The 27,002-nt window shown below is 38.4% G+C and overlaps 1 protein-coding gene across 2 annotated transcripts in view; it reads left to right on the top strand.

The window, feature by feature from the left end:
- Positions 1-1,071: 1,071 nt before the first annotated feature.
- PXDN (peroxidasin) overlaps positions 1,072-27,002 on the top strand; it is a 75,717-nt gene continuing 49,786 nt past the window's right edge. For both annotated transcript variants that reach the window (XM_052697007.1, XM_052697014.1), the window contains exons 1-2: positions 1,072-1,382; positions 26,235-26,306. In XM_052697007.1, coding sequence (XP_052552967.1) covers positions 1,186-1,382; positions 26,235-26,306 — 269 coding nt within the window. In that variant the 5' untranslated portion in view covers positions 1,072-1,185. The remainder of the gene's footprint in view (positions 1,383-26,234; positions 26,307-27,002) is intronic.

Below are 27,002 nucleotides of genomic sequence, written 5' to 3' on the forward strand. Positions count from 1 at the left end.
CTCCTCAGGCTTTGATTTCTTACATTTGGTGTTCAGTTTGGTGCAGGAAAAAAGAAAACTCTGGATTCATTATCTGACGTGCTAAAACCAAGTTCTAACAGAGAGATTTGGAATAAGAAGAATCACTACAGCTGTTTTAGCCAAGAATGGTCTCTGGTTTTTATTTACTTATTTATTTTAAGAAAAAGGACTGCAGGCAACCCTGCAGAAGTGCCATGGGTTATTTCTGTGGTGGGATGAGTTGGTGACATCCCTCATCTGTAAGAGTGTGTTGTTGTTATATGCTCAATAGGTGAGCTGTGGCCACAGCTGTCACAGAAAGAACTCATCGTTGACTCCATTTGGGAGAGTCAAAGCCAAAAGGGTGCTGGAGAAGACGTGTCCGACTGCTTTGGACATGACTTCATAGAAGAATAAAACTATTCTGAAGGTGAGAAACCTCAAAGGGAATCTAGTAGAGTATTTTGGGGAGGTGCTGAGATTGTGGCAGATGAGGCTGCAGACATAGTTCCTGTAAGCTTAGACACATCCTGGTGGTCTTACACCTCCTGGGCTGTGTATGCACCAACCCAAAACAGCTGAGCGCAGTTCTGTGGAAATCCCGCAGACTTGCATGGTCCAACTCTGAGAAGGAACAGTCTGGGGTTGTGTACATGGGAGGAGTGGCATTAGATGCGTGGAACTTGCATCTTCTCACTGGGGTAACGTGAAGTCAGCGCTGTCCTCTTCGCCCCAGGGGATAAGGAGCAAAGGGGACGGAGGTATGGCTGCGAGCAGCGGTCACAGCGGGTGCTGGGAATGAGCACTGAGTTTCTTGTTCACGTTCTCCCCCTTGTCTTTCTTTCTCATTTGCCATCTCCCTTTCTTTTCCTTTTTCCTTCCTATTTTCTTCTCCCACCCTCCCTTTTCCCTCCTCCCCTCCCTCTTCCCTGCTATCCCCCAGGGTCACTTCCCCGTGCGCACAGCCGAGCAGGGAGCTCGGCTCGGCTCAGCGCGGGGCTGCGGGGCGGCTCCCAGCCCTGAGCCGGCCGGGGCGGTCCCACCGTCGTCCCCTCCTCCTCCTCCTGCCTGCGCGGGGCAGGGGAGCGCCCCGCCGCCGCCGAGCACAGCGCCAGCTGCGGCGTGGAGCTGCTGCCGGACCCCTTCCTCCTTGTCCTCCTCCTCCTCCCCCCCCGTCAGCGCATCATGGCCCCCCCCGGGCTCTGCCTGCTGCTCCTGCTCCTGAGCAGCTCGGAGCTCGCCCCCCCCGCCGCAGCGCAGCCCCCGCCGCAGCGCGGCAGCGTGTGGTGCCCCAGCCGCTGCCTCTGCTTCCGCAGCACCGTGCGCTGCATGCATCTGATGCTGGAGAGCGTGCCCGCCGTGTCGCCGCAGACCACAATCCTGTGAGTGGCTGGCAGCGGGAGGGGATACCTGCGGGGAGGGGAAGCACTCGGGGCGGCGGTGGGGCCTCGGCCCTTTGTTTGCAGCCGGGGGAGGGGGCTCGGCCCCGCTGCGGAGCTCCCGGAGGCTGCGGAGGGCCGCGTTTGGGCGCTACGGAGGGGCTGGCAAGAGTGGGAGCGACGGGACGGGTGGATGAGGGCTGTCCGCTCGCTGCGGAGGAGTGGTGTCCGTGTAGGAGCAAACTGGGATTCAAGCGTTGGCCTTACTCGCTTCGAGTCACTACAGAACTTGAGGACGTGCAACCCTAAGGACCGTGCGGTCCTGTGCTTAAAGCAGGCGGGACTGAACTGTCAGCTGAAGCGCCCATCCGGTCCTCTGCGGGGTCAAGGCTCTGCTCTTGGGAGCGGGGTTGCGGCAGGAAGTTGGAAGTAGACGATTTTTGAGGTCCCTTCCAACGCAAGGTATTCTGTGGCTGTGGTTGCGTTGGCTGTAAGATTTGGCGCTGCAGAAGCTCAGCACTCACGTTGGTCTTATTGAGGCGGTCACCTTCCCGGCCATTTTTTTTCCCCCTGACAATAAATGCAAAGTTCTAAGGAAGCATTGTGTGCAGGTTCCTGTCAAGGGAAGGGTTTGTTCCGCTGATCCACTAGTGCACTGCTGCAGTCAGAGCTCCTGGCACCAGCCCTGTCCATCTCTGCGCACATGCACTCATGAAAGCAGTGCTTGGCCCTGGGAATCTTCTTTCTGGGCCTCCTGTAATAAATGGAGTTGTGACTTTGTCAGATATTTTCATAGGGGATCCATAAAGCTGTGGTGTGTTTCAGCTTGCAAGTGTTGTTTAATGTGAGGAGTGCAGTCACTAATGTTTTAACTGAGTTCCTCCTTGGCAAGGAGCTTGTCCTTTTGGCAGAGCCCGATCGGTCCGGCAGCACTTGTAAGCCTTTTAGGGAACAATTCAGGAAGTGGGTGGTTAATGTTTCTTACATTTGAAATAAAGTACATTCACAGAACACCTTCTGCATGGAACTTACAGGAAACCATGTAAAACTAGTTGTCCAAATCGTCTTAAACAAGTTAAAAATAAAAAAATACAAATTAAGAACTTTAGAGTATGGAGGGAAATCTTACGTTTCACAGTAGAGGTAGTGAGAAATAGAAGAGCTGCCATGGCACAAAGTGTTTGATGGCCCTGGCCAGGGCAGAGCTTCCCTTATGGTGGGTATTATTAATCTTGCAGTGACTCAGAGCAGAATGTATGAACAATGTGAGCATTATGTCCTCTAACACCACTAATATATCATATTGTTTAGTATCCCAAATCAGAGCGGTCATTTTGGCATAATGCATCCTGCAATGCTGCAGAAGTAATTAAAAGGAAGTTACAGGGTTCTTTTTCAACTTGACAAAGAACAGTAATTCTCCAAATAGGCTGTGGGTGACCATTGTTCTTCAAAACGTAATGGGGCCTTACTTTTCATCTGAGTATTGGTATTTTCCTTTTTTTAGTAGCTGACAAGGGTCAGCTGTAAATATGCTAAGGTCTTCAGTAGTACAACTTTTATAAACACACAGTTACTTCTTTTGCTAGGGTTCTGCTGAATGGGAGTGGAGAGGAGATGAAGTGGAAGATAATCTGGCAATATGTGTCTCTGGGACAAAGAACACTGATACAACTTGTTTAGCAACAAGCATGGCCAGGTTAGATGCGGCCCTTGGCAACTTGATCTAGTGGGTGGCAACCCTGCTCAGAGCAGGGGGTTGGAATTGGGTGGGCTTTAAGACTCCTTCCAACCCAAGCTGTTCTGTGGTATGATTCTGTGACTGTATGTAAATATACTTGCCTACTCTATGGACTGCTTACCTTTAGTTCTAGGAAGTATGGCATCTGTCTGAAGTGCTCGTTGAGTTACCAGGTGATATGATGACCAAATTTACCTTACTGCTTTGTGGAACTGCAGTTTCTTTTTTTCAGCATGAAATCAAAAGCATTTATTTCTCTGCCGGTTTGATTGTCTTCTGTTTAGAGGCTGTATGTTAAATGCTTTTTAGTGGCGGTGATGGTAGCTAGGTAATTAGAAATAATGAGTTAGCTTCAATAGAGCATCTTTGGCTTTAAAACAAGGACTTAAGACTTCCGGAAAATTGTGTTGCTAGTGGATTAAGCCCATTTTACAGATGTTTATAAATTCTTTGTGTCTGCTTTATTTTTTTCTTAAGACACAGGTTACCTGTGAGGTAATGTTCTAACAACATTGTGTTTTCTTCTTTATAAACATATATTTATTTTGTGTTTTCCAAGCTTTGGTTCTGAAAGCTGTTGCATTTTTGGAAGCAGAGTTGACTTTGTTCTACTTCACATATAATTTTTTCTATGGATTAAAACAGCATGGGGCCAGAACAACAGTGCAGCCAAATGTTTTTTCCCCACATATCAAAAATGTCTACTCATAATCCCAGGCTCCCTTTTGAAAACTGCTTGTAACATTGCTGGTTGCTGACCTTGCCAGTGTTACTCCTGGCTGTACATTTTCTCACTCTTCCTGCTTCTCCCACTTTTTGGCACTTCCCCTTCCCTGCTGCAGGCTGGGATCCATGGCATAGATTTCTTTCATGCAGGGGCTTCTCGCAGCTTCAAAAGTGCTTATGGCATCTTATATGAGCACATGATTTCACCTACGATGAAGGGATTGTTCTTCTATACATAAAAGATGTGATCCTCTTTGTGTAGAAGGAGGTCTAGCATCCTAGTGATAGAATCATAGAATGGATTGAGTTGGAAGGGACTTCAAAGATCATCTAGTTCCAACCTGCAACTGCGGGCAGGGTTGCATACTGGTAGATCAGGCTGCCTATAGCCCCATCCAGCCTTGGCCCACACCTGATTTTTCCTTGAGAGTGAAGCCTCATTTCCAGAGTCGATTGCAGAACTATTTCATGCCTTCAGTGTTGTTGTGGAAGGTTCTTCAGTCTCTAACTGAAAATTAAGTGCTGGTGTACCCACATAAATTGCTTTATGTTTGAGACCATTGAAGTGGTTGAGGGATGTAAAATTCTGGCTATGGAACTGCTGCTGTCCTTTCTTCCCTGATTGTACCTAATCTTACTTTTGTTTAGAAGATATTTTAAACACAGAAATCCCCTGGGATTTAACAGCCATTTCTAACTCATGGCATTTGTAATTCTGACAGGAGGCCTTTGAGTGTTGAAGCAGTATGTCAGTATTTGCATCTTCTCTCAACAGGACCAAAACTCAAACCTGTCTACAAGCCTGGCTACACACACTCAAACCAGTACTGAAATTTGTCCAAAGTTTTACTTGGCAGCACCTGGATATTCATTCGTTGTTTTATTTTTGCTGGCTATGTAATGTTTGCATGCTCTATGAGCATGATTGTATTCCTTCTAGTTGGGGCTCAAAGACTGAATAAGAATAGAACCTCACTGTGTAGTAAGCAGGTAAGAATTGACCAGAAGTATTTGTAACAAAAGGAAGTGGATTTGATCTGCACTAAGAATGACAGGCAAATTATTGAAAAGGAAAATACAACTCAAGTCACTTGTAGTAGTGTTTGCTAGATATAATTGCTACTTTGATTCTCTTCTGTGTCTGTTATGAATAGCATAACAGAATAATCATATCTGTATTAGGAAGTTTCATTTCAAGTGATCAGAGTTTTGTAGGACTTATTTAATTGTAATCATTCTGGGTGAGTTGCTACTGGAAGGGAGTCACTGAAGGTGAATTGAAGGCAGCAATCTCAGTGACACTTGTTACACCATGCCTCTGGTCACAGTTCCAACATATTCTACAAATTGAATAGTTTACATATTTTTTGAGGGCTGCTTTGAAAGTAATGCCTCCTATTTTATGATATTGGCACATGACATCAAAAGCTTACATTGGTAGAGTGGCAGTAGAGGTTGAACTTTCCCACCAATATTCTCTTAAGTTTTGTTAACATGTGACAGATAGCAGCACAAGGGAGGTCTGACAAAATGGAGTCTGACGTGGAAGGGCATATGAAGCAAAGGTGTGGAATTGGGTTCCTTCGTGTGGAAAAAATGGCTCCCAATGAAGCTTGCTATATGTTTACGTAGAGCAAATGGTCAGTGTGAGCACAGTGGGGTGGTGGGTGGTGCATTTCAGCAGTGATGTTAGTGACATGAAAAGCAAGCCGTTCCTGTCAGACATATATGTTCACATGTTCCACATAATTCAGCTCAGCTAGGTGAACGGGCTAATGGTGGTGACTATCTTGAGAAACAGTATTTTGTAGCTGAGAATTTGCTCTATGAAACAGTGTTACTTGTGCTCTTTGTATCTATGGTAGTTTCCATCCAAATAAATAGGAGTCCTTACTTTTGGAGTGACCTACCTACAAATTGGAAACTTTTTCCTTTTTTTAACTTCCATCTTGCAGTATAAATGTCAAGGATTCGTCCAAAGGAAAAAGAGAAATTATTTCTTAAATTCTCCCTTAAATTAAATTAAATCTAGAGTTTCTAGATAGTAGAATAAGAAGTATTTGTATTTTCCTCAGAGTTCTGTTATAATTTCTGTGGAATCAGGTCTTGTGTATTCAGAATGCTAGTGCAATCCATTCTTTTCAAGAACATCTGTCTTAATACAATTGGAAACAAGAAAAAAAAAAAAAGAGAGACTGTATTTCACAAATCACATACATCTGGAGTGTAAATGAATTACCAAAGAGATGGGGGTAATGGAAACTTAATGCTGTTTTTATATTGATTTGTTGATAACATTATGTCTCCTAACAGAGGCATTTAGGAAAAAGGAATAGGCAATATGTAAAATTTCTGTCAATGCAGGAGTCTCTGAGCTATTACAGTGGAATGATGTGTGCTACTTGCAGATCTACTGTTTGCAAGTAGTGCATTATCAGTCAGCAAAGCATCATGTTATTCTCATCTCAGAAATGCAGAATTCTTGCTTCCAATCAGATCTTTGAAAACCTTTTAGAGAACTTCCAATAGGCTATACGGAATTAAAGAGACCAAATAATTACACCTTGATGCAGTGAGGGACGAAGAGTTGTAGTCTCAAATCAAGGCTACGAGTAAGCTCAATCACTTGGCTGCTGAGTATCAATTTAGGCATAAGACACAGATGAGAGATATGCCACTGGTTTCAGATTTCAGTTAAAACTTGGAGGTCTAGGTATACTTAGAGTTAATAAATAAATAAATAATAATAAAAAAAAGATAAGTACAGATACTGGAGATTTCCTTGAAGTATTTGAGAATAGCTGAATGCAGACAGATTTTGTCAGACTCTCGACCAGGCCACGAGCTGCATTAGATGCCAACAATTTCCCTGAATTACTCAAAGCAAAGGAATGGTATAAAATTATTTCAGTAAAATTATTTTAGGTCTTCCTTCATAGGAATTTTATTACCAACTGCAGATCCAATTTAAGATTAAAACATCTGCATTTATGTGTCTCTACTTAGGGATCCAGAGCCATATTAGATTTCCGAGCTTTCCCTATGTTGAGTAGCAGTGTACCAAATGAAGTCAATTGACCCTGGAGAAAGATTCAGATCACCCTGAAGGGAACATCTAGGACTCAGTTCATTTTCTAACTGTAAGTATCTAGCACCATTTGAATTCCCTTAAGGGAATCCTTTCTGGCCTCCATCTGCTTCTCCAAAAAGAATGTAGGTTAGGGTACACATTGGGCCTGTGTCGTACCTACTTGCTCCCAGCAGTTGTTTCAGCTGAGGACAACTTAAAACAGTGGATATCAGTGAACTGAATGAAGCTGCTGCTATCTGGGCAGTTTAGTTGTTCTCCAGCTTACGCTAACTGTGCTAACTAATCTTCTGTTGACAATAATGGGAGTTTAAACATCTGTATGTAGACATCTGTATTTATTTGTCTAAACAAAAGTTTAAAATGTTTTCAGAGGAAGATATTTTCATGATATTTTCAACAGAAGGAGACAGTTTACAAAAATCAGAGGCTAAGGAATACACAATGCATAGAATAATTCATTTTCAAGGTTGCTAAAAGAGGAGAATTTCTACTGGCATGCCCATTACACCCTATCCTCTGAGTACCAACAAGTCAAAATGATGCTAGAAAGGATACTAAGCCTCCTCAGCAAAGCAACTTTGGAGAGTGTGTAGGATGTGAATCCTGCTAAAGCCATTCCTGGGCAGACTGTCTGTTCTGTTGATGGAATAAGACAGGGCCATGGTGTGAATGCACTGGGACATTTACAGAACTTGCAGAATGTGTTTATCCTTTAGCAGGGCAAAAAAGGAACAATACTGATACAGTGATTGGCATTTTCTGGGAGATACCATGGAAATCAGCTAAAGGATGTAGCAGAAGACCCAAATGAGTCTTTGTTTCAAGAACATGTCTTCAGATAAGTAGATTAACCAGTGGGGAAGTATTTCTGTCATCTCAGTAGAGAGTTAACCTTCATCAAGTTCTTTGTTTAAGATTGGGGGAAAAAGTATGGGTTAAAATCATATCCATCATTTCCTGCAAGTATCTTACTGTAGATTTAATATCATAAACTGTCATGAGAAGAATACATTGTACAGTTAATAAATACGATTTTTGGTTTCCATCCGTTTTACTACAACATATTTTTACTAGTAAATATATAACATATATTAAAGTGCTAAACACATATATTTTTTTAATGGCAGATGCCCAGATTGAGTAATACAAATGATCCATTTGTTCTAATACCTGTTCTTTCAGGGTTGCTGAATGTACAGCTTGTAAAAAGGCAGGTAGCATAGAGTAAGCGTGTAGTGGTTCATTCCTACAATTAATTTGCTAGTAATGGATTTTTCACCTAAAAAACCAATTTCAATAGTAAGTGTAAGTCTCGATGGATTTCTCTTCCACAAATTGTTTCGCCTCTTTTTTCAACTAATTAAACTGTAACTTACAGTCATCACTTTTGGTGTTAAGGAACCTATACAAACTACATAGTGTAAGCTGTTGTCTTCTAATGTGTGAAGCCTCCAGGTTGCTTGCTTCATTTGGTGTCTCTCAGCTTTGAATGTGAACCAACAGTGTGCCTCTGTGGCCAAGATGGCCAATGGCATCCTGGCCTGCATCAGAAATAGCTTAGCCAGCTGGAATAGGGAACCCTCACTACAAGAACACTGAGTTGTTCAAGCGTCTGAAGAGAAGAGCAACAAAGCTGATAAATGGACTACAAACCAAGACTGGGAAGGAATAGATAGGGGTATTGAGGTTGTTTAGTCTGGAGAAGATGAGACTGAGGAGGGACCTCATTGCTATCTTCAACTGCTGAAAGGATGTTGCAGTGTGATTGGTATTGATCTCTTTCCGCAGGAGACAAGTTATACAACACAGGGACATGACTTCAAGTTGTGCCAAGGGAGATTAAATTGGACATTATGAAGAATTTCTTTGTGGAGAATGTGTTAGGTGTTGGAGCAGGCTGCCCAGGGAAGTGGTAGTCAACCTGGAGGTATTTATTTAAGAGATTTGTGGACATGGCACTATGTGTCATGGTTGGTGATTTGCCTCAGTAGATCAGGCTAATGAATGGACTTGATGATCTTGAAGATCTTTTCCGACTTGTGTGATTCTATGATTTTTTTTCTGCTGGAAGAGACAATGAATGTTCAATCCCTTTCCACTGTCTCAGTGCCAGCCTGTTTTCAAAACAGAAAAGTCTTGTTACTGAAAGGTCAGTGTTCCCGAGCTTTCATCATCTAAATTTCTCCTTCCCCACTCCACTCTGTTTTGAGGTGATGAAATTATAACTTTCCACTGTATTTGCATGGAGATTTCTGGTGAGTTAATGGGGATTATAGAGCAGCTTTGCAAGTCTATTTTTGTTTTCTGTTCCTTTCCTAGTAATTTTCAGCATGCTACCTCCATTTCTTGAACTGTTGTTTTCGCAGAATCATCAAATGTAGCTAATTATTGACAATAATTAGCAATGATTAGTTCTAGTCTCACCATTCTATTTGCCAAGCTTGCATTGTTTTCTCAATCTACACTACCTTGTATTTATGTGCATTTAGTCTATGTTTTAATTTGTGGACTAATGGGAGGCCCTTCCTAGTCAGACTTTGTGAAAATAAATGAATGTCATAAGGAGAAGTTCGTCATCTCATTGTTCACCTCACTTTTACTTCTGAATGTACTGAACAATACAGAACTCACTACAGATAACTGAAACTCTACAGGTGACTTTGTTTTACTATGAAAATTTACCAATTACTGCTGGCATCTCTTTATATGATTATCAAGACCATGTAAAATATTTGTTTCAAGTAGCTGCTTCAAAAAATTTTCATTGGGAGTTTGGACAGCCTGAAGCTTTTTCTATTGTTCTACCAAAACTTTTTAGAAAACCATGAATTTGATCTAGATCTGTGGATCGCTGTTGCTGTGTAAACCCACAGTTGAAATTTCCAGTTGAAAACCCACAGTTTTAGATGTTTTTGTTTTCCCAGTTCTGCTGATGGTTAACTTCTGTGCTTCTGTTGCTACTCAGTTTTTCCAAACAACAAAATTAAAAGAGATGAATTATATTATTTTTCATCATTGCTTTGGGGAATCTGTAGGCATGAGGGACATTGAAAAGAATACGAAATTTATGAGTAGCAGAGATAAAGATGGGATTAGTTAGTCACTGGAAAGAGTAAGAAAATGAATGCTTGGACACAAGTGAATGTACTCTTTCTGCCCCAATTCCCAAAGAAGACTGATGGGAAAACAACAGGGAGATGCCTATCTCTTGTATCATCAGGAGTGTCTGTATCTGAAATAGAGATAGGAGTGAGTTTCATCTAACATTCTGGTAAACACATACCTAAGAGAAAAAATACGATGAATAAATATTCCAACCTCCTCCATTTTTCTGAGTAGGTCTTACTGACTTCTCTCCCAGGTGATGTCAGTACTCTCTTAATGAGAAGAGACAGGAGTGTCATTAGCCAGCAGGAAATTATAGAACAGTTCAGTTGGACAGGACCTTCACAGATCAAGTCCAACTGCCTGACCACTCCAGGGCAACCCGAAAGTTAAAGCTTACTACTGAGGGCATTGTCCAAATGTGTCTTGAGCACTGACAAGCATGGGGCATCAACCATCTCTCTTGGAATTCTGGTCCAGTGTATAACCACTCTTAGAGTACAAAAATATTTCCTTTGTACCATTTCTGTATGTAACTTTATCGTTTGGATTTTAAATAAAAGTTAAGATGTCTGTGTGTGCTCATGGATTGGCTTTTAAAGAAACTGAGTTTGAATTAAAAGGTTAGAAGCCTAACAAAAAATAAAGCAGAAAATATAGCTGATAAAGAAGAGATAAAGATAGAAGGAAGTGTGAAAAGAAACGCAGCATAGTATAATAGGATAAATTGCTCTTGCTGTTATGAAAAGTAGCAAATAACAATTTTTCAAAAATGATGAAGAAGAGAAATAGTGTGTGATGTGCAAAATCGCATAATTTTTATTATTTGAATTACAAAATATCCTTTTACAGGAAAATTTTCTTTTGTATAATGGTAAAATTAAAATATTCTATCAATGTCTTCAGGCCCCAGTCTTTCTTTGAACAATGCAAAAATGAACTGTAAATTTTCACTGATCTTGATTCGTCTCTCAGAATGGTATTTTTTTCAATCACGTCTTGTTGGATTCATATTTCTGAGTCTTTTAAAGCTTACTGTACTTTGTTTACAGTATTATTTTATTTTACAGTATTAAACCACTTCATGTAATATTTTGTGATCAAATATTTTGAACACTCCAGCTTTCAACTTGCAAAGTGATCTTATGGTTAGTTTTGTATTCCTGAGTACTGCTCAGGCTTATAACTCTTCCTGGACTTGGACATTTACTGAGTCTCCTTTGCGCAAGTCACCCTATGTGTATACAGTCTCACAGGCTATGTAATTCTTCGTCTTACAGAAAAGATCCATTTATAAAGGTGGCATTTAAAATTGTATCACACAAGGTAAGAGAATTTTATGTATAAAAAGTGAGTTCATACTTTAAAAACTTGTGTGCATGTGTTTTATATGTGCTTATGCATGCTACACATACAGCATGTATTTGTGCGTGTGCACATATACACGCAGTGAAGTGGAAGCAACTGAGCCAAATTGTCAATCATTTGTTCCATTTGGATTTGATGAAAACAAAACAAAAATAACTTCACTTTATTACTGCAAATATGGGCAGAGTTTCAAGGCAATCCAAAGAGATGGTGCAATGAGGGCTGGCCGAGCTGGAATAGAATGACTCAAATATTTCCTTTTGCTTCCTTTGCTTATCTGGCTGCCAGATTTGACTTTTTTTTTCCTTTTATTTTTGGTATGGAATTATTACTGTTGCTAATGAGAGTCAATTGAGTCTTTTAAAAATAAAACTGAGTGGAAGTTTGATTTATTGCAAATAACAAGGATTGTTATTGGTGTGAGCTTTCAGCTTCACCTCCTTTTGTTAAATATAGATGTGTGTACTAGTTACTTGTAGCAATGATTAGGATATTTAAGGGTTTGGACAGTGCCTGGCACAGCTTTTTAAACCTTGTGAAAGATTCTAGAATGAATGCAGTAAAGCTTGGTATAGTGTAGTGTTCTGTTCTAGTTTTCTCCTGAGTTTTCCTAAGTAAAACAAGAAGTATATTAACTCCAAAATTTGTTGTAATGGCCATGACATGGCTCCCTTTTCTGGTATGATCTGTTGTTGTTTGGACTTTCAGGTCTTTTATTCTGTTTCCAATTACCACTCCCTGAATCTTTTTGAAAATTTTTGTTTCAGCATTCTTTCCCCTTACATCACCTATTACAACACTGCTCATTGCCTGGCTGCTCTGAAAAATGAAAACAATAATACTTTGTCCATGGCATTACCTTAAGAGTAATAACTGCTTTTGGCAAGCAGAATGGCAACTGCTAAATGTCAGCATCATGTTAGCCAGACTGATGGATTCAGTACCCTCTTATTAGCTATTTGGCTACAGGTTTCCCTTATTGGAGATAAAATATAGCATGACTGAGTCCGTGCTTGCTTTGCTGTGTCTGCAGGCAAGTGCAAGCATCTGTGGCTCTATGAAATGCAGTACAGGTTTTCAGACTCCTCAACACAAATTCAGAACCATAGAATCATAAAATCAGCAAGGTTGGAAAAGACCTCTGAGATCATCCAGTCCAACCATCCACCTACCAGCGGTATTTCTGCAATAAACTATATCCCTCGGTATTATATCTAGATGTTCCTTCAGCACCTCCAGGTGGTCACTCCACCATCTCCCTGGGTAGCCTATTCTAGCACCTGGCAGAAGCTTACAGGCTCTGCCCAAGGTCCACCACATTCTACATATGGTAAATATTTTGTCTTTCCATAGTTTTGATTTGCCACTTGAATGTAAAGTCACATTTTTTGATGTTGGATGTTGCATTCTATTTAATGACCGATTTAACAAATCTCTCATCAATAAGATTCAATAAATGTCATAAATATTCTGACCTTTGAAGTGTGTCTGCTTCACAGTCTTGTAATGTTTTGAAAGTGGGTAAGAAAATTTTTTTAAATTATATTTTCAAAAGTATTTTTGAGAATGTGTGGTCTGGTGCAATGGTAACTCTAGAGAGCCAGTCTAAAAGCAAAATGAATACTTTGTGTTTTCTCTGTATGCTGTTCAGATGATGTAAAAAGCTGGAGCAGCCATGTGGTGGTGTGGCATCGTGTGTATGAAAACCATACAGGGACTTGCTGCTGGGAGGCTGCATTTGAAGGGATATTTTGTCATTGTTTAGTGTGGGGATAATCATTTGAGTTCAAGAAAAAAGTTTTTTGTTTGTCATTTTGATAAATGTTTTCTGAGAAACTTGAGAGAATAGGAGTATTTGAGGGTATTTTTTCAAGATGTGAACTAAAACATAAAATTCAGTTATTTGACCTAGGTGACGTTCTCTGTTTCCATATGGAAAGACCCAGATGTTTGGTTTCAAGAAACGTAGAGCTGTGACAGGGCCTCAAGAGCAGTGGGAGCAGTGTGGTTATGGGAGAAAGTGATTTGCTCTGGCCAGATTGAAGTCATTAACTTGCCGATTTAATTTTATTACCTAGGTGAAGCCTAAGTAAATGTAATAGCACTCATACAGGGTACTCAGCTGAAGCTAATCAATTAAAATATTCTCTCATTAGACTTAGTTTATAGCTAATGCTAGCTTTACATTTAGATTGAAGGCGTAGCTGATTACTCTCAGGCATTCTGTGAAGACCTTTCTTTGTATACACTTCCCCTATGCTTTGCTTAAAGCAATTTTTTAACACTCAGATTAAATCACTTGAAATTTCTAAAATGTTGATATGCATTGGAACATTTTTCTTGACTAAGTAAAAGATAATTTTGAAAACATAGATGGAAACTCTTCTAGTCCTCCATTATAATGCGAGTATTTCCTGAAGTGTACTGTGCTGTGGGAACTTTGTCTTTCTGGAGCAGAATTTTCCTTTTGACACCTTCTGTTTTCTTCGTATGTTTTGGATACATCTAGAATGTGAGGAATTGCACAAAAACTAATATAAACTGAAGGAAGTTTGTTGAAAATGTCTGAAATGGAGTGCTCATTGCAGATTTCCAGCTGAACAGTCTGGCAAAGTAATGAATGGTAGAAAGCAATGTTTATAATAATAATTAAGCAAGCATTCAGTGTCAGTCTTTATACTCATCACAATTGTCTAGATGATATATATCCATGAAAATATGCAAGGTATAAATGTATTTTTGAAAGAATTTGTGAGCAGGCCAAGCACTTTACTGACAGCACAGGAAGTTTTCTATTTTTAATGAATTTACGAAGTGAACAACACTCAGAGAATGGGTAAAAGAAGTAGACAAATATGATGGTTGCTCTGAAGTACTGCCTCCTGTTTTATGATGTTGGCCCATGACATCAGAGGTTGATGTTGGTGGTATGGCATTGGAGGTTGAGGCTTCTCAACAGTATTTCGTTACATTTTGTTGCCATGTGACATGGCAGCCGAGGGGCACTCTGACAAAGCGGTACCCAACATGGTAGTGCATATGAAGTAAAGGTGTGGCATTGAATTCCTCCATGGGGAAAAAATGGCACCCACTGACATTCACTGATGCTTGTTGAATGTTTATGGAGACCAAACAGTGGATGTGAGCACAGTGAGGCTGTGGGTGGTGCGTTTCAGTAGTAGTGTTGGTGATATGAAAGATAAGCCGTGGCCTTGGTGGCTATGCAGATTGTTACAAGCATGGCATGCAGACTCTTGTTCATGGCTGGTGAAAATGCAGAGTTAATGGTGGTGACTATGTTGAAAAACAGCATTTTGTAACTTAGAAGTTCCTCAAGCACTGTTATTGTGTTCTTTATACCTGTTGCAGTTTCCATGGAAATAAATGGGAGACATGATTTTCAGAGCAACCTAGCCCAGGTATTCAAGTACTCAGGTTTATGAGGGGGATCAGTTCTTTTTAACGATGTGGTATGTGTTTACACTGCCTCACACATAAGGGAATGAAGTATGAATTAGCTGTGGTCTGGAACTCACTGTTGAACAATGTCAAGGTTAGTTTCAAGGCATTTTGTTTTCAAAATAGTTTTCTTTTCAATCCTTTAACATAATGAATTCCAAAAGTATATGAAGCCAGCGATATCTGTACAATCCAGATCCTTCATATGACAGTTTTCACTCATCTCTCATTTACCTTTTTTCTGTAGATGTCCATAATAATTGTTTTTAATAGGACTAACATGGAGTCCAACACTTACCTTGTTGGTTATTGTTTTTGATAGAATAGCATCTTTTTTTTTTTTCCATAACTGCTTTCACGAACTCTGTTCTTGAAAATCAGACAAAGGATAAGCTCATGTATCCTTAGTACATAATAATAAATGCATTTTTATCTCTTACCTGATGTAAGATTTGAATCATATTCTGGTGGTTTCACCTTATGTGCAGCTCAGCTCCACCATTCCACACTCACCCCTTCCTCTAAGGAAGAGCAGGAGAAAAACTATGGAAAAGAGCTAAAGTGTTAAATAAAGATTGCGATACTGCTCACTAGTTACTGTCACAAAAAGACTCAGTCTAGAGATAATAATGTAAGTTACTGCCAAATACTCACAGACTAGAGTAGCAAGAGCTAAATTAAAAAAAAAAAAAAAAAAAAAAAAGTGGTTGTGGTGAAATTTATTTGTTTTATTTTTTGAACTTTGGAGATAATTGCATGTTAGATGCCCATAAAATACATTAATGTTGAGATCTGGGTCTGCACGTAAGAAATTCCTAATGACTTTAAAAACTTGTTAAATGCTTTCTTGGATTCCAAAGAGTGCTTTTTTTTCTATTGGTTGGTCCCATAAATCTGCTGTTTTTACTGCAGAGCAGCAACTTTTCAGTGGATGGGACCTCAAATGTCCATTCAGTGTAGTGTTATCTCTAGATCTATGGACTGAACATGGGAAGGCAGCCCCTCTGGAGACCAGGGCAAGGCAATGAGCAGGCAATGCCTGAGGATGAGAGACTGCAGCCACAGCACAGCTGCAGTAGCATAGTGCCTGTTACCTGAGGAAACAGCAAGAGTTTGTGCTTTTCAGGGGCTGAGGGCTAGGTTTCTGGCTTGGACTCTTCAGCATCTTAAATTCTACATAGACATCCTAAGTGCTTTGGAAATCCCAGCCTTAAATTGGCATCTGTGTGCCTCTGGCTTGAAGGATGTATTTGTCATTAAGAGTGGTCTGGTCTTACTGAAATAATATTTCAGCATGAATCCAGAGACATTTTTTGTTTGCTTGCTTATTTCAGGTAAATAATTATTTATTATTATTCGTCAAACAATCCTTACAGGAAAGATTTTTTTACTGAACTTTATGGCCATGTTCTTAGTACTAGTGGAAATATTGGCCAAATATACCTTACCAAGATGTGTAAAAATACAATTTTGAATGGTAACAACATATTAAGGAGCTATGATTCATAGTTGAGAAGTGATTAGTAAGTATACACTATTGCTGAAACTATGATCTATTTAATGTTTGTCAGCAGATAGTACTCATGAACATCCAAACATATATATTTAGAGAGAGAGATGGATATTCATAGTGAATATTAAAAGAAAATTGTAAATGTAATGTATTTAAGTAGCTCTTCTATTTAATCTATTAATACTGGTATGTACCTGTGTGATTTATTTCACCCTTTTCTTTGAGTGGTTGGGGAACTTTTGCATCATTATTAATTTTTGAAATAGGGATTATACCTTTTTATGATTAAAAGCAAAACCAAACCAGAAACAAACTCAAGAAGGAAAAATACCCTACCACCACAGAAATACCCTGTGAGAGGTTCTTGGGTTCCTTTTCAGTGCTGGCTGCCAGCTATAGTTTCTCATTTCTCTCCTTTTTTTCCTCCATCACTTTGCGAAATTAGCTGGAAAATAAGGGAAAAAAAAACAAGCAGCTTAATTCTGAATCATTTCCCTAACTTCTGTGTGCTGTGATAGATGCAAACAATGGTACTAGCCCCTGCGGAGGGGGATGGCCTGGAAAGGAGCAGGAGGGAAGGAACTACTTCAGCCACTTCTGCCAACTGGTAACTGGTCTCTGAGGCTGCTCTCCTTGTCACCAAAATAGTCATGACCTCAGGGAAAACCTTAGTAAGACAGCTCTGTAAAGCTTTGAAGGGACTTATTTGGGCAAAGAATAGTCCCACCAGTGGCTCTGCTGAGGACTTCTTGAAGAGGAGGTAATAGCTTGTTTGTAACTGGAGCAATGAGAACCAGCATGTGAGTTGAAAAGCATTCAGAATGGAAACATCAGCTTGAATTGTAACTTAAAAATGGCATTAAGCTGTGAACATTGACTTCGCTTGTACTCAGAAATGAACTTCTTTGCCTTAGGAATAATGTGTAAAAACATTTTTATCTGCTTAATGACTATTTTTTGGACTTTATTAAGGTGATGAAATAATTACAGAAACATTAAAAAATGCCTTTTAATTAGTTGTTGACTTAGTCTGGCAATATTAGAACTGCAAGAAACACGGTGCATGACTTATGACAAGTAAATGTGATCTCCTGAGGCCGCTGGAATTTGAAATAACAGGAAACATATGCAAGGTTAGAAAGACTGATTTGGGAATTTCAGACGTATCTATAATTTGCAGTTATCCAATCTCCAACATTTTTTTAACTAGTCAATCCTCATTTACTTCTGGTAGAGAAATCAGAAATGAAAAGGAAAAGAAGTTTCAGTTATTTTACCTAGTTGGATTCTATTGTCGAACATAAAATGTGGTGGGTGTTAATTGACTCTACACATATAAAGTATTACAATTCCTAGTAATATTTTATTTATTCTCTCCATGTGTTCTGAAACATAAAATTTTCCCTAATGATTAGGAAGCAGAAGTGGGAAATAAGTAGTAGGGCGATATAGCAAATAACTCTAAACTTGTCTGAACTTTTTTAATGATGATTTTTATGTTGATGCTAGGATGGACATACCAAGAGGAAAAAGAAAGAAGAGAATGATCTTTATTTCCAGAGAGCCATTACATTGGATATTTTGTGGTTGTAACCTTTCTTGTAAAGGTAGCTTATAATGCTCTTCATAGGCAGAAAACAATTCCTCCCCCCTTTTGATGGAGAAATGCAGTGATGCTTATACTAGGACTGTCTGTGCTGATGAGGAATGAGGAGACAAATATCAGCAGAGTTGTAACACAACTCTGTCACTCCCCATTCTTGCCTTGCCAGCAGCACGAGGAGCTGAAAGCAGAACAAGAAAATTGCAAATTTATCTACTCTGGCCTCCTGTCATTAGCCTCAGGAAGCAGAAAATCCAGTCCCTAGAGCCACTGCTTTTGCAGCAAGGTGACCTGGGATTTTCTCTGTAGCAGAAGGAAGAGCTGTCATTTTGTATGACACCAGCAGGCTGCAGCTGAGTATCTGTACTTGTGTTTTTGTTTCTACTGTTTGTGCCAACCAACAGTGCTTTCTGTGTGACTGATAAAATGTCCTTGGATTCCGTGAGAAGAAGCATCCAGATAAATTCTAACAACACCCCTGAGTATGTCTGAATGCAGTACAGTATTGTATTAATACTGTGTTAATAATACAGTAATGTATTATTGGAAAGTACTTACTGGTTGGAAATATGTTCTGATAAAGTCTGCGTAGTAGAAGGGGAGGAGTGACAGATGGGTTTATGATTAATAGAGGCTTCTGATTTAAAGTTTAGATATTATTTTTCATTGTGGTGATTCCTTCAGCTTTCCACATTCTTTGAATTGACATTGGTCTTGTATCACAAGACATTTTGAATTGAAGGAAGCAAAAGAGACATTCTTTAATAAGGTCACTGGTGTTGTAGATACTGAATGTTATTCACTGATGTAATTAATTAATGTGAGCTCAACAAGCAGTGCATCAGTGAAGCTGCCTTCCTTGTTAAAAGACAAGTCCAAAAAATGTGGCGATGGGAAAAATTACACTTCTTGCTCTTATTTCTTACTTCTCCTGCATCTGTTACTTCTTTCTCTGCCGTCATTCATACTCAGATTTTCAGTTACAGGATCTGTGAGTGTCAGGTTAGAGCTCAGTGCCCTCAGCCTCGTGGCCTGAGTAGTCTTGTAGAGAGGTGCTGGAATGGAAAGGTACAAGGAGGCTTAGGAAGGGATCTGACCTCTGCTACCTGGGTGAAACACAGATGTCTTCTGTAACAGTGAGTATCTTCTTTGAGTACGCAGGTATTAGCTCGTAGGGCACTTGAACCCATTTTCCCAACAGGAAAGAAAGAACTGATCCTCCACTGAGTAAAATTAGAAAAACCCTTGTTACGAAGGGTTGGATGTATGTATATTTTTCCTGCCCGCTCTTCTGTGTGTGTGTTTTAGGATTTTATTTTTTTAAATTTATTCTTATTTACCTTTAATAATTACTGAAAAAAAAAAAAGGAAAAAAAAAGGAAAATATATATATATTGCCTTCCCATGTTCAAGTATGTGCACTTGACTAATTAATTCCTCTGGACCTACTTTAAGAGAAATAGTCAATACTGCTTCTCTCTTAAAGTTGTTTACTTCCAATAAGTGGAATCTGATAAAGGGGGAAGATAAATCCATAAAACAAAGAAAAGTTAGACTGACCCATTTTTATCAGTGAACTGAATTAACTACCAGAATGAATTGAGTCAGGAGAAAACCTAATGGATGGTCTTTTTGGATCATGGATTTATATTTTTCTCAAACTCATGGTTCAGCTCTATCAGAAATAATTTTCTTAAGACAGAAACTCCTCTGGGACATGTCCTGTGTGGGAGGTCAGAGGGTGATAATCTTTCTTTTTGGCTTTCAATTCTTTCCTCTGAGTATATTAGTATTTCACAGAGAGAGAATTTAGATTTAAGTGTCTTTGTGAGACAGAAAAATGCAAAAACATTTTGCAAAATGGTAGTTGAGAACAGACTAATTTATGATCGTAGCTTCAAAAAGTACTTTTGAGGGGATTTTCACTGTAGTAGTTTAGATAACCATTAACTGTAAAACTAAATAGTGCAACATCTGTTGCAGTGATTCCTGGTATTCCATGCACTTGTCACTTTCCCTTTCGTGGCAGCTTCTTTAGTGTATTGCAGGGGATAATTTTAGTATTCTTTTTTTTCTGATTTAGAAGTACATTTGAAACTGTAAATATTGAGAAGTAAACTGAAAAGCAGCTGTTTCAGTGTAGTGCTATCTTTTTACAATACAGGCTGCCAGCCATCAGTTCACTCTTTTCTTGATCCAAGCTGCTCAGGTGCTTTTGTTAACACAGCATCATGCACACCTATCCTGCTCTGTTTTATTGGGTACGGCATGAACAAGGGGCAAGAAAGCAGCCCTTTGCTGGGGATATTTAGTCAAATATCTTGAGTCATAACTATACTTTTATATTCTATATCTTTTATATTATTTAGTTTAGAAATAAAATAGATGCCCTGAGGGGGGAAAAAAAAAATAGATTTCATCTTTCCATGTTATTTCTTCAGGATGCACAAACAGCATTACATCCTTCAATAATAAAAATTTTTTCCCCCTTAAATATAGCATGAGAATTAGACACAATTGTAAAACTTCAAATTTCCATGTAAAGTTTTTCTGGAGTATAGGATTTTTGAAAAGTCTGAGGGTAGATAAGACAATGAGCCAAGATCATGCTGAAATAAGATTTCTGCATGTAATTCTCGCCAATTAAGCCTACATACCCAAAACTTTGATCCAGCAAATCCTGCTTGAGTCTTATTAAAAGCACTGCATAGCTGGTTGGAAAAATTGGCAACAAGGACAGCAGAGGGATCTACAGACTTAGTAAGACAATACTGCATTGCGTTTCATTGAGTTCACATTTAAATGTTTTCCTTTCAACTCTAATGGCAAAATAATTGTTAGTTAAAACAAATCCTTAGCTCTTGGAGAAGGCTAGATCATGAGCTTTCCATTCACCAAAACCACACCTGATAAAGATATGTTTTTTTAAAACAGAAACTTGGAGTGAATTTTAACAAGTCTTACCTATTTGTACCATATAGCAACTATAGCATGCTAAATATTATTGGCTATAATAGCCACTTACACTGTAAAAGTTTCCCATTTAAAGGCACGGTGGCTTTATTTTATGCTCTCAATATTGATGTATGCACAATAAAAACTCAATTCACATGAGGGAAAATCACATACTGTATTTAGTAATTAGACTGGGGTAGAATTCATCCAGAAAATGAATTGCTAAGGAAAGGATATAATTTTATTTTTAAAATAATCACTAAGGTTAAATCTTAAAATCAGGCAAAAATAATGTCTTCATATTCTAGAAAATGTCATGCTGCTAGTAGTGAGGATTAATATAAGTAGTGCAACAGCTGAAAGTGGGTTTTGGTTTTATTTTTTTTTAAAGTGGTGGACTTCTCTTTGTTTGTTCAACAAAGTGACACTTTTTTTTTTTTTTTTACAGGGCAGTAGTTAAAGCAGCATTAAAGTGCCATTGACATCATCCAGTTACTGCCCTGACTTGATTATATAACCTCTTTTGTGCAATTTTCATGCTCTGCTCTGTTTGAATGTTTTTACTATGCTGATGGCTGTTTTTCATTTCCTGCTGGGATGACCTTGAATAAAAAAAGAATAAGAATAAAGTAGACATAAGCAATATAGTCTTGCTGGCATTTGCAGTTCTTTTGTTCTCTGTTGAGAAACATAGTAGTTTGGCATTTATGGTATAGGTTATTTCTGCTGGGTTGTAATTAATCTTCAGCCATTGGAAAAAATTAATGTGTTTCTCTTATTTCATTCTTTTGAATGTGCTGGTAGCAAAGTGATACACGTATGATGATTCATAGTTTTTTATAACATCTGAAGAGAGGTAAACAAATGGTCCATGTAATGGTCATTCTTGAAAATAGATTATTAATAAAACCTATTAAATCCAGTAGATCTACTGATATTTATTCATCATTTCTTACATTTGTCTTTCTTTAAAGGGAAAATAACTTAACAGGCATGCACTTTTCTCGTGATTCAATGTATATCATGCAGATAAAAATAATATGTCATCTTTAACATCTGGATCTCCTTCAGACTTTTTATATCTCTCAGTTTCAGAGAGAACATCATCATTTGAAGCATTTTGCATTATTCCTGCTGATTCTTATCAAACCAAAGCCATTGTTTCCTTTTAATTCACCATATTAAACTGATAAACATTATGTTACTGTACAGTTTACCATCAGTCTTAGAGGAAAACTACTTAAATAAGTAGTTTTCACTGAAGATTTTAAGTGTCTACCTTTGTGGTAGGATTTTGGTATATGGCTTATACTTTTATGGTCCAAATTTCATATTTTAGAACTTTTGGTTTTTAAGATACTTAGGACAGTAGCATCATCCCATATATTTCTAGATTGCTGCTGCAGTGATTTTGTTTCTTTTGAACTCAGGAAATCAATCTGATTTAAGACGTAATTGAATTTAATAATTTTGATGTTGATGCTGAAATACTATATTTAGCTTGTGAAATGGCACAGTGAGGTACTTTCATTCACTGATAATGAAGTTTTAGAGTTAGATTTCATTTGTATATATTGCAGTATTTTCTTTTTAATCAATATAATGAAGTCATTAATATGTCAGCAGCGCATTTCAAGCATCAGCATGTGATATGATTGTTTCATCCAAACTGTTTCCCCCTCCCCCCCCCCCCCCCCAAATTCAAATATTTACAAACAAAGCTCTGAAATCAGCTGCTTTTAGTATGACAGGCCAATATAAATGCTGATCCAAATCTGGATTTAAGCGTGCTGTTTTATTTTCCCAGTGGTAAATGTGAGGCACTTGTTGTATTCTGTTTTGACAGATGCTGTTTCTGATGAAATTTGGTAGTCATGTTTTTGGGGGAATTTTTTTGTTACCATGTAATGCTTTTTACTATGAAGATATGTATCTGATTTATACTTCATTATAATGAGAGCAGTACACTGGAAAAAACAGTCCTCCAGAGCAAGATTAACATATGTTATTGTAAAACAGCATTTAGTTTGTACTGTTGATTGCTTCCAATTACATTAAGTCAAAAAGTAGGTATTTTCATTCTTGGACAAGAAAAAATTATGCAAAATCATGGTATATTACAATTGATTAAAAGGATCACAGAATGATTTGGGTTGAAAGGGACCTTTAAGATCATCTAGTTTCAAACCCCCTGCTATAGGCAGGGACACCTCCCTCTAGACCAGGTTGCTCACAGCCTTGTGCGACATGGCTTTGAATGCCTCCAGGGTTGGAAGCACCCACAACCTCACTGGGCAGCCTGTGTCAGTAAATTGCTGGATGTTCAGGTTCGATGTATTTGAAAGCTGTATAGCTCACTCTATATCGTACTCTGTGATATTCATACCCTTAAGTATTCATTCATGCCTTTTGGTATATATTGCTTTATCTTATAGAATGCTTTTTTAAACTTACATTGCATTTATGTGCCCAACTGTTGCCTTTCACATCAGAGTATGTTAAGAGGTCTCAAACTTTTTATTGCTGAACACTGCCACGACAAACTAAAACAAGGCATTGTGGAGTGCATTGTATATGGGATTAAGATCTGCATAATGTTCTTTAACATTTGTACATACAGAAGCTTTCTCTTTGTTGAATTAGAAGTATTGTTAAAAATTATTCTAGATTTGCTAATTTCTTCTTATTGTTAAGAATGGATTTCCCTTAGAAGTGAAGGGACTAATGGATGCGTTTAGTTCAAACGGGTGATTTACGAGGAGCAAAGTTAATAATTTCCATCCAGATGAAAAGGTCTGCAGACCAGCTTGTTAACAGGAACTCTTTGTCACAAAAAGGAAAACAAATACTTTGTGTTAAAATTTTACATATCACAAAGAAAGTATAAATGAGAGGTATCATTTCAGATAGTTCAACAAATTAGACACAGAATATTCACCGTTTTGTGTCACATGAAACCGATTGTTTATGTAGGGCTCCTGATTTTGTGGTTAGTTGTAGGTCTGTACAACCAGACCTGCATGACAAAACCCACACACCAGCTTTGCTGCACGCTGCTGTGTGCCTGAGGCAGTGCACAGGAGTGTGCCTCCAGGGTGTCCCAAGTGTCAGATGTGCAGTGTGCTCCATGGCACGTTCTTGGCCCCGCGGCCTCTCGCTCACTCAAATGTTTCCTGCTTGTGCTCCATAAGTTAGCACGGAGCAGCTGATACAGGGCCAGGAAAGTAATCCTGGGAGTAGGCGGCTTACCGTGAGTAGCTGAGATGCTGTTTGTGACTGAGAGCTGAGAGATAATATTAGCAAAGCACTTAGGGAGAAATAGCCTGAAGAAAGAAGCTTAAGAAGAGGACCACAACCCCAGAGAATTCCATACAGAAAGTTGCAGTAGCAGGCTTTTCCCTAAATGTACTTTTGTGTCAGATCTAGGTCAAATTTGAAAGTAGTAAATGTTTTCACTGTGAACTTTATAGTTAAAGACAAAATGTGAATTAGGAGCTTAGGTATATTAGGTTTGTCTGAAGAACTCAAAGCATGACAATCACTTTTGGATTTTTATCCGAAAACTACTGTATTATCCTAAAATCCCATGCTGCCATTGCAAGGGCATAATTTTTATTGATTGCTCCATTTATTACTTTTTTTTTTTTTTTTTTTTCTTATTTCACTGATAAATGGTAACTGATGAGGAAGGTGAAAAAAATGACAGTAAAAATGGAGGTGGGCTGCTTGGGGCTGTGGCTTCTGCCTGCTGATGCCACATGGCATGTTGGTGGCTGTCAGGATTGTGGAGGCCTGGAGCACAGCACACAGTGGGGGTATGGTTGGTTTGTATGAGGGTGAAAAGAGAAGTGGGGGTGAAGGGCGAGGGTGAAAGAGAATGAGGGTGAAAGAGAAGTGAATAGACAGGGAGCAAGCTTTTGAGAGTAACTAGGAAGATGATGGCACGGTTGAAATGGTTGAGCAGGAGCTATTTTGAGCAGTTTGCAATCTGCTTCATTCTTTATTGTAGAGAATTTTGTGATGAAAACTTAATGAAAACAATTCAGCAATAAGAGGTGTTACTTCCTCTGAAGGAAGACCTCTCATTTGGAGAAATGTATCAAAATCTTAGTTCTCAATTTTAGTCACATTAACATTGATTTGCTGGATTTTTCTTCCAGTTTTAGTGTAGCTGTAATATTAACTTTAAACAAAACATAATTAATCTTTAAAAGAATGTATTTTTGTCATCATAGCTTTCTGTGAAGTATTTTACTTACAGATAGTTTCTGTTACCAAATTCATTGGACTCGAGTGAAAATTTGGGTGCAGCATTTTGTTACGGCTGCATGAATGCCTTTATGCAGAATGAAAGCAAATAGTTATGACTTAAAACATTATTTAATCTCAACAGGTTAATATCAGAAGGCAAATATTGTCAGGATTTGGGATGCACAGTATATGAATTATTTTGCTTGATGTTGCTACTCCAGAGATAGCATAGTGAAATACTGTAGAATGGATTTGACACATCAAAATTGTACTTGTTTTAATGCTGACATGGAGGATGGGGTCTGTTACATTCATGGAAGTTAAGTGCTTACTTATAAGTCTGTTCCCTACACTGCAGGGAGTAGACTTGCTTTCCATATGGATGAATTTTAGACATCTATTATCTTTAAAAAGACATTCTGCATTCTAGCAGTGCTTAGTTTGGATAAACATAGGGTTTTAATTGTAGACTTTTTTTAAGAAATATAACAAAATTTTAAGTTTCCTCTTCTTTAGGAGCTTGTTTTGAGTCTTTTGGAAAATATTCAGTATTCAACATTCAGTTCAGCAATATTGAATTTTTGCTCTTTTGATTATTTTACTTGAAAATTAGACTGTTTATTTGAAGCAAGAAAGATGAGCAACGACTCTTTATTAGGGAGGATAATGCCAGGACAAGGAACAGACTGACTACCATCCCCTCTCCTCCAATCCTTGTCTCTTCTTCGAGTCTCTCTCTCACCTGTAACAGAATTGAACATCCATCACCTATTACAAGGTCCTTCATTATGGAAGGGAACATACTTCATGAACACACAGTGAGCCTAGATGCAGCCTTCAGCATTGACAACCAAGGCTGCATTTGGAGAATCCTCTTCCTAACAGTGTAGAATTGTTTTGCTTCTCCCTTCCTTCAAAGGTTTATGGATGGAGGACGGTTGCTGTGGTCCCGGAAACTTGTGCTTAGTTCAGTTTTTCATACAAAAAATATTTCATTTCTATTTGTTTTGTTCCTAATAACATATTTATTTATTTTTCTACAGAGATCTAAGATTTAATAGGATTAAAGAAATCCAGCCTGGAGAATTTAGACGGCTTAAAAACTTGAATACATTGTAAGTTATTTTTCAACTTTCCCCTTTTGATTTAATATGATGAACTCTATAGTGTGCCGATTTTGTTAACTTTTCTCAGATAAATAGTCTCATAAATTTTAGCTGTAGTATTTACACAGGTGAAGGAAGCAAGATTTAGGTCCAAAGTATATGAAAGCAAAACCTGGTATTTGTCAACTGAAATAGAAAGAAAAACAACAACAACAAAAAAGAAATTTTTGACATCCTAATTTTTTCTCTATTTAACTGCACCTATGAAAAATGTAAAAGTTTACTTCTATATATATTTCTTCCAAATTTTGCTAAAAGATTAAGTGTAATATCACACATTAAATCATGCAGTCACAACAAACCTGTTCAAATATTCAAGTGTTCGAACGTGCTTCAGTTAAAAAATATTTGGCAATCTCTGTTTCGTAAGTTTTGAGCATTCCTCTTCAAAGTGGTAGCCTTGAAGGCAGAATTTGGATGATATAGTTCCTACTGAGCTTGCTTTTATTGATATTTCTGTGAGCACATATGCTATGTAAAGTGAAGACCATGTATTGTAAACACCATTTTTACACACCCATAATGCAAACAGTTTCTGTTCTCTAATATATTAGCAGCCAAAAGGTGGAACTCATGTGGACAGTTATTTAGAATTACAAATTTGAATTATATTATGGAAATGTGTGATCTCAAATAAAATAGAGT

This window comes from Tympanuchus pallidicinctus, unplaced genomic scaffold, assembly GCF_026119805.1.
Source record: "Tympanuchus pallidicinctus isolate F22 unplaced genomic scaffold, pur_lepc_1.0 scaffold1, whole genome shotgun sequence".
Taxonomy (NCBI): Eukaryota; Metazoa; Chordata; class Aves; order Galliformes; family Phasianidae; genus Tympanuchus; species Tympanuchus pallidicinctus.